This window comes from Panthera leo, chromosome C1, assembly GCF_018350215.1.
Source record: "Panthera leo isolate Ple1 chromosome C1, P.leo_Ple1_pat1.1, whole genome shotgun sequence".
NCBI classification, from domain to species: domain Eukaryota; kingdom Metazoa; phylum Chordata; class Mammalia; order Carnivora; family Felidae; genus Panthera; species Panthera leo.
Window position 1 is genome coordinate 118006775 of NC_056686.1, and position 17641 is coordinate 118024415.

Below are 17641 nucleotides of genomic sequence, written 5' to 3' on the forward strand. Positions count from 1 at the left end.
AAACAAAACACAAATAGGGGCGCCTGGCCGACTCAGTCAGTAGAGCATGCAACTCTTGATCTCAGGGTCCTGCGTTCGAGCCCCACATTGGGGGTAGAGCTTACTTCAAAAAAAAAAAAATACAGTGGATAAAAAACAAAACAAAACAAGGGTTGATGAGGATACGGAGAAAATGGAACCCCTGTGCTTTGCTGTGGGAATGCAAAATGGTGCAGCTACTATGGAAACCATTTGGTGGCTCCTAAAAAAGTAAACATAGAATTACCATATGATTCAGCAATTCTGTCTCTGGGGATACACTCAAAAGAATCAAAAGCAGTGATTCAAAGAGATATTTGCACACCCATGTTCATAGCAGCATTATTTATAATAGCTAAGTGGTCGTAGCAACCCAAACACCATCCATCAACAGATGAATGGAAGAACAAAATGTAGTGTCTATACACAATGGAATATCATTCAGCTAAAATGGAATGAAATTCCAATAGATTCTACAATGTGGATGAGCCTTGAAAACATACTAAGTGAAATAAGCCAGGTATGAAAGAACAAATATATGATTCTACTTACATGAAATACCTACAATAGGCAAATTTGTAGAGTCAGAAAGTAGACTAGAAGTCACCAGAGGCTAGGGAAGGAGGGAAGTGGGTAGTTACTATTCAATGGGTATGGAGTTTCTGTTGCAATGCTGAAAAAAATTCTGGAAATGGATAGTGATGATGGTTGCACACCATTGTAAAGTACATTATAAATGTACTTAATGCCACTGACTTGTACACTTAAACATGGTTAAAGTAGTAAATTTCATGCTATGTATATATCACTACAATTTAAAAAAAGGGTCAGTCGGTTAAGTGTTCAGGTCTTTTTTAAAAAAATATATTTAATGTTTATTTTTGAGAGAGAGAGAGAGCAGGGTAAGGGCAGAGAGAAGGGGACAGAGGATCTGAAGCAGGCTCTGTGCTGACAGAGATCTCAACACGGGGCTGGAACTCATGAAGCATGAGATCATGACCTGAGCCAAAGTCGAACTCTTAACCAACTGAGCCACCCAGGTTCCCCCATTAAACATCCCCCATTAAACAAAGTCTTGATCTCAGGGTTGTGAGTTCAAGCCCCACGTTGGGCTCTGCAATGGGCATGAAGCTTACCTTAAAAAAAAAAAAAAAAAAAAAAATATATATATATATATATATATATATATATATATATATACGTATATATATATATATATATATATATATATATATATATATATATATAAAGCTAAACTGTCCTCTGATTATTATTCTTAAAAAAATTTTTTTTAACTTTATTCATTTTTGAGAGACAGAGACAGAGCATGAGCAGGGGAGGAACAGAGAGAGAGGGAGACATAGAATCCGAAGCAGGCTCCAGGCTCTGAGCGGTCAGCACAGAGCCCGATGCGGGGGGGCTCGAACTCACCAACTGCGAGATCATGACCTGAGCCGAAGTCAAACGCTCAACTGGCTGAGCCACCCGGGTGCCCCGTGATTATTATTCTTTCTATAGTCCAGGGTAAAACTGCCAAGGAAGTTGAACTTTTCTTGGAGAGATGTTCCCAGGATAGGTGTTCTGTCATTTCTAACCTTGCTCCATTGCTCTCAAGAGTCCACTCTGTGGGAGTACTCCTTTCTTTAACCCCACAGTGCAAATCGCCACCCATTTGGTAGAAACTTCAAATCCCTAAATCATGCACCTTGGTGCTGCCTCAGAATCTCTTTCCTACCGTGTGTCATGCATAACAGTCACAAAAAAAGCTCAGGGATATTCAGCAATAAGGCTTTATTTCTCTCATGGTGTTCGCAAGTCAACTAGGGTTTGATTGATCCAGGCTGGGCTCAGCTGGCTTGGCTCCAGTCCCTGGGTTGGGTACAGGTCTGCTGCACGACCTGCAAGATACCCCAGGTGGCAGAAATGCAAGAGAGCAAGCACAGCTGTGCAAACATATTTTGAGCCTCTCTTCCTATCAGATCTATCTAATATACCAGTGACCAGTCACATGGCTAGGCCCAAGGAAGGAAGTATACTCCACCCACCTTGAGCTCATATGTATAAACTCCTATACGGAATTGGGACTGATAATTCTGACTACGATATGCCTCTTTCCCTGTCCTTGACAGTAAATCTCCTAAGTCTGTTACGAGTTACGTTGTCAACGTTAACACCGAAAGGATGCTGTGAAGTGTGGAAATTCACAAGTGCAGTCCCCCATGGGTTTTGTCCTCTGAATCTGGCAACATAGTCAAGCCTGAAGCATTGCCCTCATCCCCACGATTGAATATGGCTCATCACCGTATCCACGCATGAAAGGGGGAAGCATGTCCCTTTTCTTTTATGGGCACGAGATTGCGCTTGCACACGTGTCTTTTGCTCTACTCCATTGCTAGAACCTAGTCATGTGGGTGCACTTTAGTTGCAGGGAAGCTGGAAACTCTAGTCTCCAGATGGGCAACCATATGCCCAGTTAAATTCTGATTGCAGCAGAGGAAGAGTAATTATTAAAGAGACAAAGATCAGTCTCTGCCAGAGAGGTTGCAACTGGAGGTAGGAATGGGAACAGAGCCACGGAATTAAGTATCTACCTTCCTCTATATATTTACATATTTTTAAAAGTGTATTTATTTTGAGAGAGAGGGGGGCGGGGAGAGAGAGAGAGAGAGAGAGAGGGAGAATCCTGAGCAGGCTCTGTCCTGTCAGCACAGAGCCCCGATGTGGGGCTTGATCCCACAAACCTTGAGATCATGACCTGAGCCAAAACGAGGAGTTAGATGCTTAACCGACTGAGCCACCCAGGGGCCCCTACAATGTAAACTTTTGCCTCTGAGAGAATTGTAGACTGTAAGAAATAATGCGGAAAGATCCCCCGCATAGCCTTTTGTCAGTTTCTCCCATTGATAAAATCTTTCAAAACTATAGATAGTACAACATTACATTGATGCAGTCAAGGTACAGAATATTTTTGTTACCCCAAGAATCTTTCATGGTGCTCTGTTACAGTCACAGCCACTTCCTTCCCACTCCCGTCCCTTCGTTAATTCCTGACCACTAATTTGCTCTCTCTTTCTATAATTTTGTCATGTCAAGAGTTCATACAAATAGAATCATATGGTATGTAACCTTTTGGGATTGGCTTTTTTCACTCTGCATACTTCTCTGAAGATTCATCTCCTTTTTATTTTTTTAAATGTTTATTTATTTATTTGTTTTTGAGAGAGAGAGAGAGAGAGAGCACACAGGAGAGGGGCAGAGAAAGAGGGAGACAGGAGACAGAATCTCAAGCAGTCTCCTCTGCACTGTCTTCGCAGAGCCAGATGTGGGGCTCGAACTCATGAACAGCGAGATCATAACCCGAGCTGAAATCAAGAGTTGGATGCTTAACTGCCTGAGCCACCCAGGCAGCCTTAGTTTATTCCTCTTTATTGCTGAGTGGAATTCCGTAGTATAGATGTGCAGTGATCTGTGTAATCATTCACCCATTGGATAAAAACCTCTATAAAGATTCGCGTATTTGTTCTTGCATGAATGTAAATTTTCATTTCCCTGAGATAAATCGCTGGATCACGTAAAAGCTGCATGTTTAGCTTATGTAAAACACTGCCAACCTGTTTCCCAGAATGGCTACACCATCTTACATTCCCACCAGCAACGTATGAGTGACCTAGTTTCTCCACGACCTCACCAGCATTTGTGGTTACTAGTTTTTGTATTTTAACCATTCTGATAGAGTATAGTGATAACACATTGTGGTTTCAATTTGTGTTCACTTAATAGCTAATAATTTTGGAAACCATTTCATGTGCTCATTTGGCATCTGTATATCTTCTGTGAAACGTCTCCTCGTGTCTTTTGCCTATGTTGTAATGATATTGTTTGTTTACTGTTGAGATTTGAAGGGTCTTTATGCATTCTAGGTATTAGTCCTTTCTTGAATATGTGAATGCAAATATTTTCTCCCAGTCTGTAGTTTGTCTTTTCATCTGCTTAACATGAAGTAAAAGGCTTTAAAATTTTTTAAGTTTATTTATTTATTTTGAGAGAGAGAGAACCCATGCACTTGCAAGCAGGAGGAGGGGAGAGAGGGAGAGAGAGAGAGAGAGAGAGAGAGAGAGAATCCCAAGCAGGTTCCACACTGTCAGCACAGAGCCTCATACGGGGCTCGAACTCACAAACCATGAGATCATGACCTGAGCCAAAACCAAGTGTCAGACGCTTCACTGACCAAGCCACCCAGGTGCTCCTTTTAAATTTTTATGAAGTCCACTTTACCTGATTTTCCTTCTATGGATTGCGCTTTTGTTGTCACATGTAACCCTGGAAGTCTGTTCATGCTTTGTTTTGTTTTTATTTTTTAATTTATTTTTTAGGGGCATTTGGGTGGCTCAGTCGATTAAGCATCCGACTTCAGCTCGGGTCATGATCTCATGGGTTCGTGAGTTCAAGCCCCGCATGGGGCTGTCTGTTATCAGCATGGAGCCCTCTTCGGATCCTCTACCCCCTCTCTCTGCCCCTCCCCAGCTCGCTCTTTCTCTCTCTCAAAATATATAAATAAACTTTAACAGAAAGTAATTTATTTTTTAAGGATTATTTTACCGTTTCAATTTCACTTTTTATTTTCGTAAGTAGGCTCCATGCCCAATGTGCGGCTTGAACTCATGACCTCAGGGTCAAGAGTCGCATGCTCCACTGACTGAGCCAGTCAGGCCCTCCAAAGTCTGTGCCTTTTTATTTTCAGTTTAATTTTTCTCTCTGTTGAGCCCTCCCACTGAGCTTTTCTACTTCAGTTATGGTCTCTTTCAGTTCTAACTTCTACATTTGATTGCTTTATATCTTTCATTTCTTTGCTGAAACTTTCCTCTTTTTGCCAAGGTCTATATTTCTACAGTTGTTCCAAGTGTGCCTGTAATTGCTCACGGAAGCATTTTTATGATGGCTGCTTTACAACCTTTGTCAAATCATCGCAGGTCCCTGTCACCTCAGTGTTGGCATCTATTTTTTTTATTATTATTTATTTATTTTTGAGAGAGAAAGAGAGAGAGAGAGAGAGAGTGCCCAAGCTGGGGAAGGGCAAAGAGAGAGAGGGACACAGAGCATCTGAAGCAGGCTCCAGGCCCCAAGCCATCAGTGAAGAGCCTGACTCAGAGCTCAAACTCATGAACCATGAGATCGTGTTCTGAGCCCAAGTCGGACGCTTAACCGACTGAGCCACTCAGGTGCCCCTAGTGTTGGCATCTGTTGATCATTTTTCATTCAGTTTGGTGTCAACCTTAACGTGATGAGTGATCTTTGATTGAAAGCGGGACATTTCGGGGGCACCTGTATGGCTCAGTTCGTGGAGCGTCGGACTCTTGATTTTTGTCTCAGGCTGTGATCTCGTGGTTCGTGGGATCAAGCCCCACATCAGGCTCTGTGCTGACAGCGCGGAGCCTGCTTAGGATTCTCTCTCTCCTTCTCTCTCTGCCCCTCCCCTGCTTGTGCTCTCTCTCTCAAAATAAATGAACCTTAAAAAGATTAAAAAAAAAAAAGAAGAAGAAAGTGGGGCATTTTCTATGCCGTAGGGCTCTGGGTCTTACTTAAACCTCTTTGTGGGCTTTTTCTGATGAGGAAGGGGGTGGATGCTCCCTCATTTCTTCCAGGTGCAAATAGAAGTCCAGCTTCCCCACTCTGCCTGATTTGACACTGACAGAGGAGGAAGGGTCCCCCTTACTGATGAGTGAGGGGTGGGACTATGAGCTCTCCACATGGTCTCATAACACTACAGTGGGGGCTCCCGTCACACTGGTGATGGTGAAAGTGCCGAGTGTCTGCCAGGCCTCCTTGTGTTTAGAGAACCTTCCTTTAGCCACTCTTTTAGGGGAGGATGCCGACAATGTGTTCTTTGAGTTTTCCTTCCCTGAGAATGTCTTGACTTCCCTTTCATTCCTGGAGGTATCTTTTGCCGAGTATAGGATTCTGGGTGGGCAGTTCTCCTGCAGCACCTGGGACACCATCCCGGTGGGGAGATGAAGGGGACCTCCTTCCTTCTGGGCTGGGGGGAGAGTCCAGTCTCCGCTGGCATCACGGGCTGGGGGGACTGTGTTACCACACAGCAGGGATGAACGCGCCAGCTCCTTGCTTGGCCGTCTGAGACACCGGCCTGGCAGGGAGGCTGGGGCCCTGTGTCACAGGCTGGGGAAAGTGGAAGTCCTGGCTCCCCAGCTGACCACAGGCTTTTCTGTGGTGTTTGGCTGGAGTGGGCAGTTATCGCCTATACATTTTCTGTCTTGCTAGACTTCCTCTTTCCTGGCCCTTGGCTAGAGCAAGCAGGCTTTTGTTGGGGCTTTTTCCTCTGCATCCAGCTGCATTTCCTTATTGCTGACTTCTTCAGCTCCAGGAATGGGGTATATGGGGTGAAAAGAAACCTGACAGAACTCACCACTTCCTTGGGTCATGAGGTCTTTAGCCACTTTGCCTTCTCTCCACCTTCCAGAATCTTCTAATGCTTCTTTTGTATATAACGTCCAGGGTTTCTTGTACTTCGCGGGAGCAATAGGAAAAACATACATGTGCTACATCTTCCAGAAGCCCATCCCTTTGTTTTCCGTTATACTTAAAGCTGTCGCAGAATCCTTCTATATAAAGCTTTTGCCACGTACGGGGTGGATTCTCAGAAGTAAAGTCAGTCGGCCAAAGGGTCTGGACATTTTTGTGACACTTAACATATGCTTACATATATACACTTAAAAGATTGTACCTGTTCACACTCCCTCCTGCAGCCTCACCTTTTAAGAGTAATGTTAGCTTCAAAGTGGCACCGAACAGACTGTGTGCCTACTTGAGACCTTTGGCGAACTAATGGCAGCCTGCCAACCTGCAGGTGGATTTTTCCACTCAAGCTCATCTACCGCCTCCGCTGAAAAGCCAGAGGGTGGTGGTGATGATGGGCTTCCGCGAGGACCCGGAGAGAACGCCACAGGGAGACAAGGGCACGAGTATGCGGGGCTGCGTGCCAGTTCTCCTGACAGTGACTATATTCTTAGGGAATGTTTTAACATAAGTGTCTAAATATAAGTCATCACAAGCAAGGTGATGAAGTCATGTGTTGTATGGTCAGGAATGAGATGGAAACTTAGGGGTGATGAACGGGGAAGGAATGAATTTTAAGTGTATTTATTTTGAGAGAGAGAGCGCGCGCGCAGGGGAGGGGCAGAGAGAGAGAGAGAGAGAGAGAGAGAGGGAATCCCAAGCAGTCTCTGTGCTGTCAGCACAGAGCCCGATGCACGGCTCAGACTCGCAACCTGTGAGATCATGACCCGAGCCGAAACTAAGTCTCGGACACTCAAGTGACTGAGCCACCCAGGTGCCCCACATAATATGATTTTAGTGCTGGGCAGACACAGATGGTCCTGCAACAGCTCTGTTGTGGCTGACTGTGGGCTCCGTGCCGGGGGGGTGATGTGTGTGTTTCATGGGGATCACGGATCCAGTCACGTATCGTCAGGGAGTAGCTGGAAGAGAGCAGCTGCTGACAGCTGATAGGTGCTTTCTGACTGCATTAGTGAAGGGTCATGAGATGTGGAAGACCCAAATTAACAGAGAGATCGTCAGATTATTTATGTTTGCGTTTGGAATCGTTTGAATACAGTGCTACCTTAGGTGCCCTTCTCTGGCCCAGAGCTTTTGTTTATTTGGGCCATTTTGGAGCATGGCCTTGTCACCGGGGACTTCTCCCCCTGTTCCATTATGTTGACATTTCCATCCACAAAGCATTTAGTGCAGGGGTGACAAGAGGGTTTAAGACTTGGTCCTTGACCTCTTGGAAGGCCGGTTTCTGAAATTCGGAACCTTGGGTATAGGACCTTGGTCACATGCCCTAACTACTATGGGCCTCAGTTTCCTTTTCTGTGTCTCTTTATGGGGTTATTTTGATGCTTAAGTAAGTTAATGTATGCGAAAAGACTCTAATATTAAAATTCCATACTCTGTAGGGGTGCCTGGGTGGCTCAGTCGGTTAAGCGTCCGACTCTTCGTTTTGGCTCAGGTCATGATCTCACGGTTCATGAGTTCGAGCCCCACATCGGGCTCTGTGCTGACCACATGGAGTCTGCCTGGGATTCTCTCTCTCCCTCTCTCTCTGCCCCTCCTCCGCTCTGTCTCTCAAAAGAAACAAACAAACAAACTTTAAAAAATTTATAAAAAAAATTCCCTACTCTGTAAAAAGTAAAATAAGGGTTCAATTCATTGGTGTTTTGAGTTGTTCCTTCCTTCCTTCCTTCCTTCCTTCCTTCCTTCCTTCCTTCCTTCCCTCACTCACATATTTATCAAGTGTCAGGCACAAATGGAAGAATGGAGCCATGCTCTGGAAATCTACTCTAGGAAGAGCTAGGAAGCCAAGACTGTGTGCCAGTCCTTCTTGTCCAACACATCCCTCCGTCAGTGTTTGCCTGGGGTGGATATATGCTCTCATCTGGGGAACAGGGAGATGGTTGAATGTAGGTTTCAAAGACCCTTGAATCAAAACTTAACTTGCCAAGCCTGAGAAATGAATATGTTGGAATAAACGAAGTCCTGCAGACTAATAGTCAGGTGCCCAGAAAGTAAGGAACTCACCGGGCTCGGGTGTCCTTGTAAACTCAAGGGCAAGATTTGCAGGGGACAAGCTACAGATGGTTCGAGCATCCTGGCCGTCCCAGAATTCAGTGGCCTGAATTCTCTCCCAGGAGTGGCTGCCTCTACCTCACTGTGAAGAGCTCCCTGCTGGATTTTGCCCTCCTCAGTTTGAATCCTCACTGTCTAGCCCCACTCGTGCTCACAGAAAGTCTCTTTGTGGTACAGTGGAGTTAGTGGCACGGATGTGCATTCTTGGTTTTGGACTTGCAGGTGGGCGCCCTCCCCCGACTGTGTGATGTGCTCCAGGTGCTTCGGGAGGAACGGGACCAGTGCCTGCAGGAACTCTCCAAAGAGAAGCCGGGAGACCCGGGTGTGGAGCAGCCGGCCCCAGGTATGTGGCCTACTTTAGTCCACTCTTGGACATGCATTGTGGCCAAACCCACTGCGGTACAGGAGGCGGGGCCAGCTTGGGGACACAGGGGACGGGACTGGCTGTATTCATTCAGACAATCAGCTGGGGGGAAGGGTCGGGAGTGATCCTGGTGAGCGGTTGACTCACACCCAAGAAGCCACATCAACACCACTCACCGTTTCTCTGGGCTTGTGGATACGGCCTGTGTTTTCATTCCACCAACTTCTGCATCATGACTTCACCAAGGGAAGAGTTTGGTGAGAATTACAAGTCAAGGAAGTGCGCCTCTTACCCATTCTTTCGCCTCCTCTGACAAGTTTGTTGTGTGTGGTAGTCAGAGAGGCTGAGAGGGGTCAGAAAAACCTGGGGTCCAAAGTTGGCTCACACTCGCTGGCTGTGCAACCATGGACAAGTTATTTAACCTTCTGAGCCTTGGTTTCTTGATCTATACAATGGAGGTGATAATGTCTACTTTGGATTATGATGGTAAATGAGATAAAGTATGTTAAATACTAGTGATTCTTAAATATTATTAATGTTGGGGCGCCTGGGTGGCTCAGTCGGTTAAGCGTCCGACTTCAGCCCAGGTCACGATCTCGCGGTCCGTGAGTTCGAGCCCCGCGTCGGGCTCTGGGCTGATGGCTCAGAGCCTGGAGCCTGCTTCCGATTCTGTCTCCCTCTCTCTCTGCCCCTCCCCCATTCATGCTCTGTCTCTCTGTCTCAAAAATAAATAAACGTCAAAAGAAAATTTTTAAATATTATTAATGTAAACATTATTATCATTAATCATTTAAAAATACCATTAATTTGATATTTTATACGTTAATTTTATTTTTATTCTGTTTTTTAAGTTTCCCTCTTCTAAGGATAAGGAAGGGTGCAGTATTAAGAAAAGAATCCATTATAGGTCTTCAAACAAAGACTTGTACGTGCATATTCATAGCACAACTAGTCTCAATGTCCAAGAGGCAGAAACAATCCAAGCGTCCATGGACTGATGAATGGAGAAAAAAATGTGGTGTATACACACAATGGAACATTATTGAGTCTTAAAAAGAAATGATGGGTTGATACATGCTACAGCATGGATGCATCTTGAAAACAAGTTAAGTGAAGAAAGCCAGTTACAGAAGACCATGGATTGTATGATTCCATTTATATGAAATGTCCAGATCGGGCAATCCATACAGACAGAAATTAGATTAGTAGTTGCCTGGGGCCAAGGGGAGGGAGAATGGGGAGTAACTGCTGAGCAGTTCCCTTTTGGTGGTGGTGAAAATATCTTAGATCTAGATAGAGGTGATGGTTGCATGATACTATGAATGAGTTAAACACCACTGAATTGTACCACTTTAGAATGGATAATGGTTAATTTTATGTTATATGAATTTTTATTTTTATTTATTTATTTTTTTAAGTTTATTTATTTTGAGGGAGAGAGAGTGCCAGCAGGAGAGGGGCAGAGAGAGAAGGAGAGAGAGGATCCAAAGCAGGCTCCACACTGTCGGAGTGGAGCCCAATGTGGGGCTTGAACTCACGAACTACGAGATCATGACCTGAGGCGAAATCAAGCGTCAGACACTTAAGCGACTGAGCCATCCAGGCACTCCAAGGGTTGTATGAATTTTCAAATGTACTTTATTTTTTAGAGCAATTCACTGCAAAATTGAAAAGAAAGTGCAGAGTTCCCATACACTCTCTGCTCCCCACTCAAACACACAGCCTCTTCCCCCATTAACATCCTGTACCAGAGTGATACGCTTGTTATAATCGTTGAACCTGCATTGACACGACATTATCACCCAAAGCCCATAGTTCACATGAGGATTCACTCTTGGTGTACATTCTGTGGGTCTTGACAAATGTATGACATGTGTCCACCATTATAGTATTTTCTGTGCCTTAAAAATGCTCTGTGCTCCACCTGTCCGTCCCTTTCTCTCCAACCCTTAGCAATCACTGATCTTTTTATTGTCTCCATACTTTTGCCTTTTCTAGAACATTGTACAGGTGGAATCCTACAGTAGTATGTAGCCTTTTCAGATTGGCTTCCTTCACTTAGCCGTATGCATTTAAGTTTTTCTCCGCTTCTTTTCATGTTTTGATAGCACGTTTCTTCTTTTTCTTTTTTTTAATTTTTTTTTTAACATTTATTTATTTTTGAGACAGAGAGAGACAGAGCATGAACGGGGGAGGGGCAGAGAGAGAGGGAGACACAGAATCTGAAGCAGGCTCCAGGCTCTGAGCCATCAGCCCAGAGCCCGACACGGGGCTCGAACTCATGGACCACAAGATCGTGACCTGAGCTGAAGTCGGACGCTTAACCGACTGAGCCACCCAGGCGCCCCGCACGTTTCTTCTTAAAGTAGAGTAATATTCCATTGTCTGGATGTAGCACAGTTTACCCATTCACTTACTGGAGGACATCTTGGTCACTTCCGCATTTCGATAGTTGTAAATAAAGCTGCTGGGTGTGGACACAAGTTCTCAACTCGTTTGGATAAATACCGAAGAGCTTGGTTGCTGGCTCATGTGGTAAGAGTACGTTCAGTTTTGTGAGAAACTGCCGAACCATCTTCCAAAGTGGCAGTGCGGTTCTGCGTTCCACGAGCAATGAAGGAGAGTTCCTGTTGCTCTACATCCTTGTCAGCTTTTGGTGTTGTCAGTGTTTCTTTGTTGTCTTTTTCTTTTTAATTGTGGTAAAATACATATAATATAAGATTTACTGTCGTAATCAGTTTTAAATTTAAAACATCTAAACTTGGGGCGCCTAGGTGGCTCAGTCGGTTAAGTGTCCGACTTCGGCTCAGGTCACGATCTCGCGGTCCATGAGTTCGAGCCCCGCGTCGGGCTCTGGGCTGATGGCTCAGAGCCTGGAGCCTGCTTCCGATTCTGTGTTTCCCTCTCTCTCTGCCCCTCCCCCATTCATGCTGTGTCTCTCTCTGTCTCAAAAATAAATAAACGTTAAAAAAAAAAATAAAAAATAAAACATCTAAACTTTAGTGGAAAACATGTAACATGAAATTTACCATCTGAACCGTTTCTAAAGGTACAGTTGGGATGGTGTTGAGTACATTCACCGTGTTGGGCATCCAGTCTCCAAAACGGTTCATCCCGCAAAACTGAAACTCTATACTCATTAGAACAACAACTTCCTTCCTCTCCCTTCCCTCAGCCCCTGACGGCCCCCATTCTACTTTCTGTTTCTATGAATTTGACTACTCTAGGTACCGCACGTAAGTGGAATCATACAGCGTTTGTCTTCTGGCAATTGGTTTATTTCACTTAACATCATGTCCTCAAGATTCATCAAGGTTGTAGCCTATGGCAGAATTTCCACATTTTGGGAATCCGTTCATTCCTGAAAGGACACCGGACTTGCTTCCATCTTTTATCTGTGGTGAATAATGCTACTCTGAACATGAGTGTGCACGTATCTCTCTCTTCAAGTTTCTGCCTTCCATTCTTTTGGGTGTATACCCACAAGTGAAATTGCAGGATTGTGTGGTAATTCTATTTTTCATTGTTCCTGGGTCCCGTATACCGTGTTTTTCCATAGTAGCCGTACTGTTTCACATTCTTACCAGCAGCACACAGGAGTTCCAATTTCTCCACATCTTCACCAACACTTGTTACTTGATTGTTTTGGGTTTTTTTTAGTAATTTCTTTTAATGTTTATTTATTTTTGAGAGAGAGACAGAATGTGAGCAGGGGAGGGGCAGAGAGAGAGGGAGACACAGAAGCAGGCTCCAGGCTCTGAGCTGTTAACACAGAGCCTGACGCAGGGCTTGAACCCACGGACCGTGAGATCATAACCTGAGCTGAAGTTGGATGCTTAACTGACTGAGCCACCCAGGTGCCCCGTTACTTGGCTGTTTTTTGATGATAGCCATCCTAATGGATGTGAGGTGATATCTCATTGTGGTTTTGATCCGCATTTCCCTAACAATTAGTGATGTTGAGCATCTTCTTATGTGCTGGTTGGCCTTTTGTATATATTCTTTGAAGAAATGTTTATTTCAGTCCTTTGCCCATTTAAAAATACGGTTGTTGTTGTTTTTTTGCCAGGGAATTATAGGAGTTCTTTATATATTCTGGGTCTTACCCCCTTATCGGATATATGATTTGTAAATAATCTCTCCCGTCGTGTAGGATGCCTTTTCATTCTGTTGTTTGTGTCCTTTGATGCACAGAAGTTTTTAGGTTTGATATAGTTCGCTGCATCTAGTTTTTACTTTTGTTGCCTGTGTTTTTGATGTCATATCCAACAAATGATTGCTAAATTTAATCTCAGGAAGCTTTTCCCATATGTTTTATCCTAAGATTTGTTTATAGTTTTAGCTCTTACATTTAGGTCCTTGGTCCTTTTTGAGTTCGTTTTTGTATATGATCTCCACCTTTGTCCTTTTTTTTTTTTTTATGTATGTTTATTTATTTATTTATTTATTTATTTATTTATTTATTTATTTTGAGAGAGAGTGAGCGCCCGCATGTGCGCGTGCCTTCTCTTGGGGGAGAGCAGAGAGAGAGAGGGGGAGAGGGAGAGGATCTCAAGCAGGCTCTGTGCTGTCCATGCGGAGCCCAACATGGAGCTGGATCTCATGAACCGTGAGATCATGACCTGAGCAGTAAGAGTCGGATGCTTCACTGACTGAGCCACTCAGGCGCCCTAGAACGGCTAGAATTTTAACAGATACTTTGTATGCACGGCTCACCTGAAGACAGTTTCCCATCTTTTCCTAAGGGGTTCAAGTCGGCGCTCTTTGCCACCACTGGGTACTGAGGGACGGGGTGGACAGAGTAAGGAAGGGGTGCAGTGCCTTGCAAACAGGAAAGGGAGTCAGCACGCCTTTCAATGGTGATAACTGGCAGTTCATGCTGGGGCGGGGTTGGCAGCTTTATCACTTGGAGTCCCCTTGGGGGCATTTTAGGAGCCAGCACAGAATACACACCTCAAAGTGGCAGAGGATCTGGGATATTTATCCACCAACGCCCTATCAGTCAGAACCTGGGCTGTTTCTGGGGAGGGTGCATGGATTCCCCCGCATTTCCCTTTGCCTGCTGTCCTTGGGGGAAAAGTGGGCTCCAGCAACTGGAGAAAGCCTTCAGGCAAAGGGATCCAGGGGCTAGCATTTGAAAGTGAGGTTGGGGGGGTGTCTGGGTGGCTGAGTCGGTTAAGCCTCTGACTTCGGCTCAGGACACGATCTCACTGTTGGTGGGTTCAAGACCTACGCTGGGCTCCACACTGACAGCGCGGAGTCTGCTTAGGGTTTTCTCTTTCGCCCTCTCTCAGCCCCTCCCCAACTCACACACACACTCTCTCTCAAAATAAATAAATAAATTCAAAAAAAAGGGAAGAAAGACAATGAGGTTATTGTGTGCAGGAGAGGTAGATCAAGGAGATAGATACGAGAGCAAGGTCTTCTCCCGAGAGCAGGGTCTTCTCCCGAGGGAGGTGGAGGTGGAAAGGAGCAGCCGCATGTGAGACCAGTGTAGATGGTAACCCAGACGGGACGTGGGGGTGACTTTGCTCAGGGGCAGGGTGGGACAGTGCATGTCCAGGATAACCCCCAAATGTTCCTTCTGAGCAGCGGGAAGATGGGGCAAAGGAAGACCAGGGATTCTGGGCAGTAGAGACAAAGATCAGGAGGTGAGTGTCAGCTGTGCAGAGCTGAGACTTCGGAGGAGGGGCCAGGGCTGGGGAACCCCTCTGCACAGGTGACAAAGGAGCTGAGGTTGTGCGAGGTGAGGGTGTGAGAGAGGAGAAGAGGTGCCCAGGAGTGGACCTCAAGATTGCCAGTGTGCATCGTCAGGGGCAGCCAAAGGCAGGAGGAAGATTCAAGGAGTCGTGGGCAGCGGGGGCCAAGCGGTCTGGATGTTGCAATGTGCTTTAACCGATTCGCCCACTCTCTGCCTGAGGGACAGGGTCAGGATGACCCTCTCCCATAGTTCCAGCCTTTCTATCCTCTCTGCTGGCTATGAAAGCTGCTTGTGGGGAGGCAGACTATGGTCTTGCGCTGCTCACTGGGGGGCACCACTGAGCCTGAGTCTCCTGATTTCCCAAACCCTCCTGCTACCCTAGAAACTGTTTGGAACAGCAGGAAACAAGGTCTGCCTGCGTGTCCCCAGTGTGAATGCCTAAAATTCCAATGACAGGGCATGGGCTTTTCATTCAGCTCTGAGACATACAGCCTAGAGATGCTAGGCCTTTGGGACAGATATGGTGAGCTTCAGCTCATGCTGACAAGTAAGGGACACTTATTTTAAAAGTCAGCATCTGATGTGTTTAAAAAGTCCTACTGCTCTTCATCCCAGGATAAGGTCCAGCTCCTGACTTGGCCCTTGTCCCGGCCTCCACTCCAAACATGTCCTCTTGGCTCAACCAAATTGCTTACAACTTCATGACTATGTGACTATGTGGGTTTCTCTGTGCCTCCAGGCCTTTGCACATGCTGATCCCTCTGCTACACCACCATTCCCTCTTCTTCACTCGGCCAACCACTCTGCTTTTCAGACTCTTCCAGGAACAATTTCTGCTGCCACCCTGAGTCCTGCAGGACCCTCTGCTCCTCTCCCATGCGGCACCTTGCCCTTTCCCTGGTGCGTGGCACAGGGCTTGCACAGATCGGGTACTCATTGTGTGTTTGTGGACTGACTTACTGAGTGAATGAGTGAGTGCAGATACTTGGCTGAGAGCAGAGAGAGAGGAGAAAACAAAAGAGCTGGCCCGGAGGAAATAGTGGGAGATGAGACAGAGCCTTTGGAGTTCTAAGGACCCCACAGGGGACGTGGATGGCCCTCACCTTGCCCAGCTTGTCACACACTAGCTGAGGTGAGCAGTGTAGCCCATGCTGCTCATGCAGGGGTGCTCTCTGGAGCCTGGCCTGGCAGCAGAGAGGTTGAGCCCTTTGTCCTCCTAGGGCCTCCTATAAGAAGCAATCCGCTGCTCTGCCAGCCCCACTGAGGCCCTGAGTGACCCACCCCACTGGCTGGGCCCCCTGCTTGACATTCTGGGTGTCCCAGTGTTCCTGTCGGCTTCCACACCGCAAGTGCAGATCTGCTCCTGTAACAGCGGGAGGAAGTGGTCGGTGGTGGGCTTAGCACGGGGCGGGGGGCGGGGGGGGGGGAGGCGTGAGCGCCAGGCTGGGGGACAGATGGAGCCAGCCAAGGTGTCAGTGCTGCTGCTTCCTCTCTGTGATCTTGGGCAAGGGGGGGGTTCATCCCTCCACTCCTCAACATGCCCATTTTCTTTTATTTTTATAAAAGAAATAAAATATTAATTTTTTTTAGAGAGAGAGTGAGGGTGCAAGTGAGCGAGGGGCAGAGAGAGAGGGAGAGAGAATTGCACAAGGGGCAGAGAGGGAAAGAGAGAAAGGGAGAGAGAAAGAAGGGGGACTCACCCGAAGCAGGGCTCGTGTCACCTGATGCAGGGCTTGAACACACAAACTGTGGGATTGCGACCTGATCCGAAACCAAGAGTCAGGTGCTGAACCGACTGAGCCACCCAGGCGCCCCTCAACTTACCCATGTTATTTATTTTTTATTAAAAAAAATTTTTGGGGGGCACCTGGGTGGCTCAGTCGGTTAAGCGTCTGACTTCGGCTCAGGTCATGATCTCGCGGTCCGTGGGTTCGAGCCCCGCGTCGGGCTCTGGGCTGACAGCTCAGAGCCTGGAGCCTATTTCAGATTCTGTGTCTCCCTCTCTCTCTGACCCTCCCCTGTTCATGCTCTGTCTCTGTCTCAAAAATAAATAAATGTTAAAAAAAAATTTTTTTTTTAAGTTTATTTATTTATTTTGAGAGAGACAGAGACACAGTGCCAGTGGGGGAGGGGCAGAGAGAGAGGGAGGGAGAGAAAATCCCAAGCAGGCTCCAGGCCGTGGGCACAGAGCCTAACTCGGGCCTCCTGCTCATGAACCCTGAGATCACCACCTGAGCCGAAACCAAGAGTCAGACGCTGAACCGACTGAGCCACCCAGGCACCCCTCAACTTGCCCATTTGCAAATGGGGATATAATCTTATGACCTCATGGCCCTGTTGGCAGGACGCGAAGGCAGGGATCTCGTTGTCGCGGGGAGCTTCTTTCCTGGCCCGGTTGCTCCGTGCGGACAGGCTGGCCTCTGCCATGGATGGGCAGCCTCCACCGGGCCCTCTGTCCCCGTGTGCTCAGCCTCGCCCCAGGAGGTTCCCCACCCAGTCACTCTGTGGACCCCGGCCTCACGCTCCCAGTGCTTGGGGAGGTTGTAAGGGTGCCCTCACTCAGGTTCTGGGCTGACTCGTCTGGAGCAGATCTGGTCATCTTTCCTCCCGAAGGCTCTCGTGGGGTTCTCATTGAGTATCCAGGTCCGAGAAAGCTCAATAGGGACTCCTGCCCTCATTCCGCCTCTAACTCCCTGGGGAGACGTGGGTGAGGCCCTGAACACACCTTGTCTGGACCTCACTCGCCTCATGTGAGAAAAAGGCTGCGTTGGATTTGCAGTATTTGAGACTGTTTAGCAAGGCCTGGCCGGTGAGTGAGAAGGTGGCCAGGATCCTCCCCCTAGCCCCCTCCCCACCACTGCCATCACCTCCAGTCTAAGGAATCTGTGGCTTTGCAAGCCTGGTTTAAGAGCCCT

The 17641-nt window shown here is 46.7% G+C and overlaps 1 protein-coding gene across 1 annotated transcript in view; it reads left to right on the forward strand.

Annotated features, from left to right (window-relative positions):
• The window catches only part of SCTR (secretin receptor), a 78139-nt gene that overhangs the window by 14070 nt on the left and 46428 nt on the right, over positions 1–17641 (forward strand). Inside the window, exon 2 of the mRNA XM_042954217.1 lies at positions 8884–9004. Coding sequence (XP_042810151.1) covers positions 8884–9004 — 121 coding nt within the window. The remainder of the gene's footprint in view (positions 1–8883; positions 9005–17641) is intronic.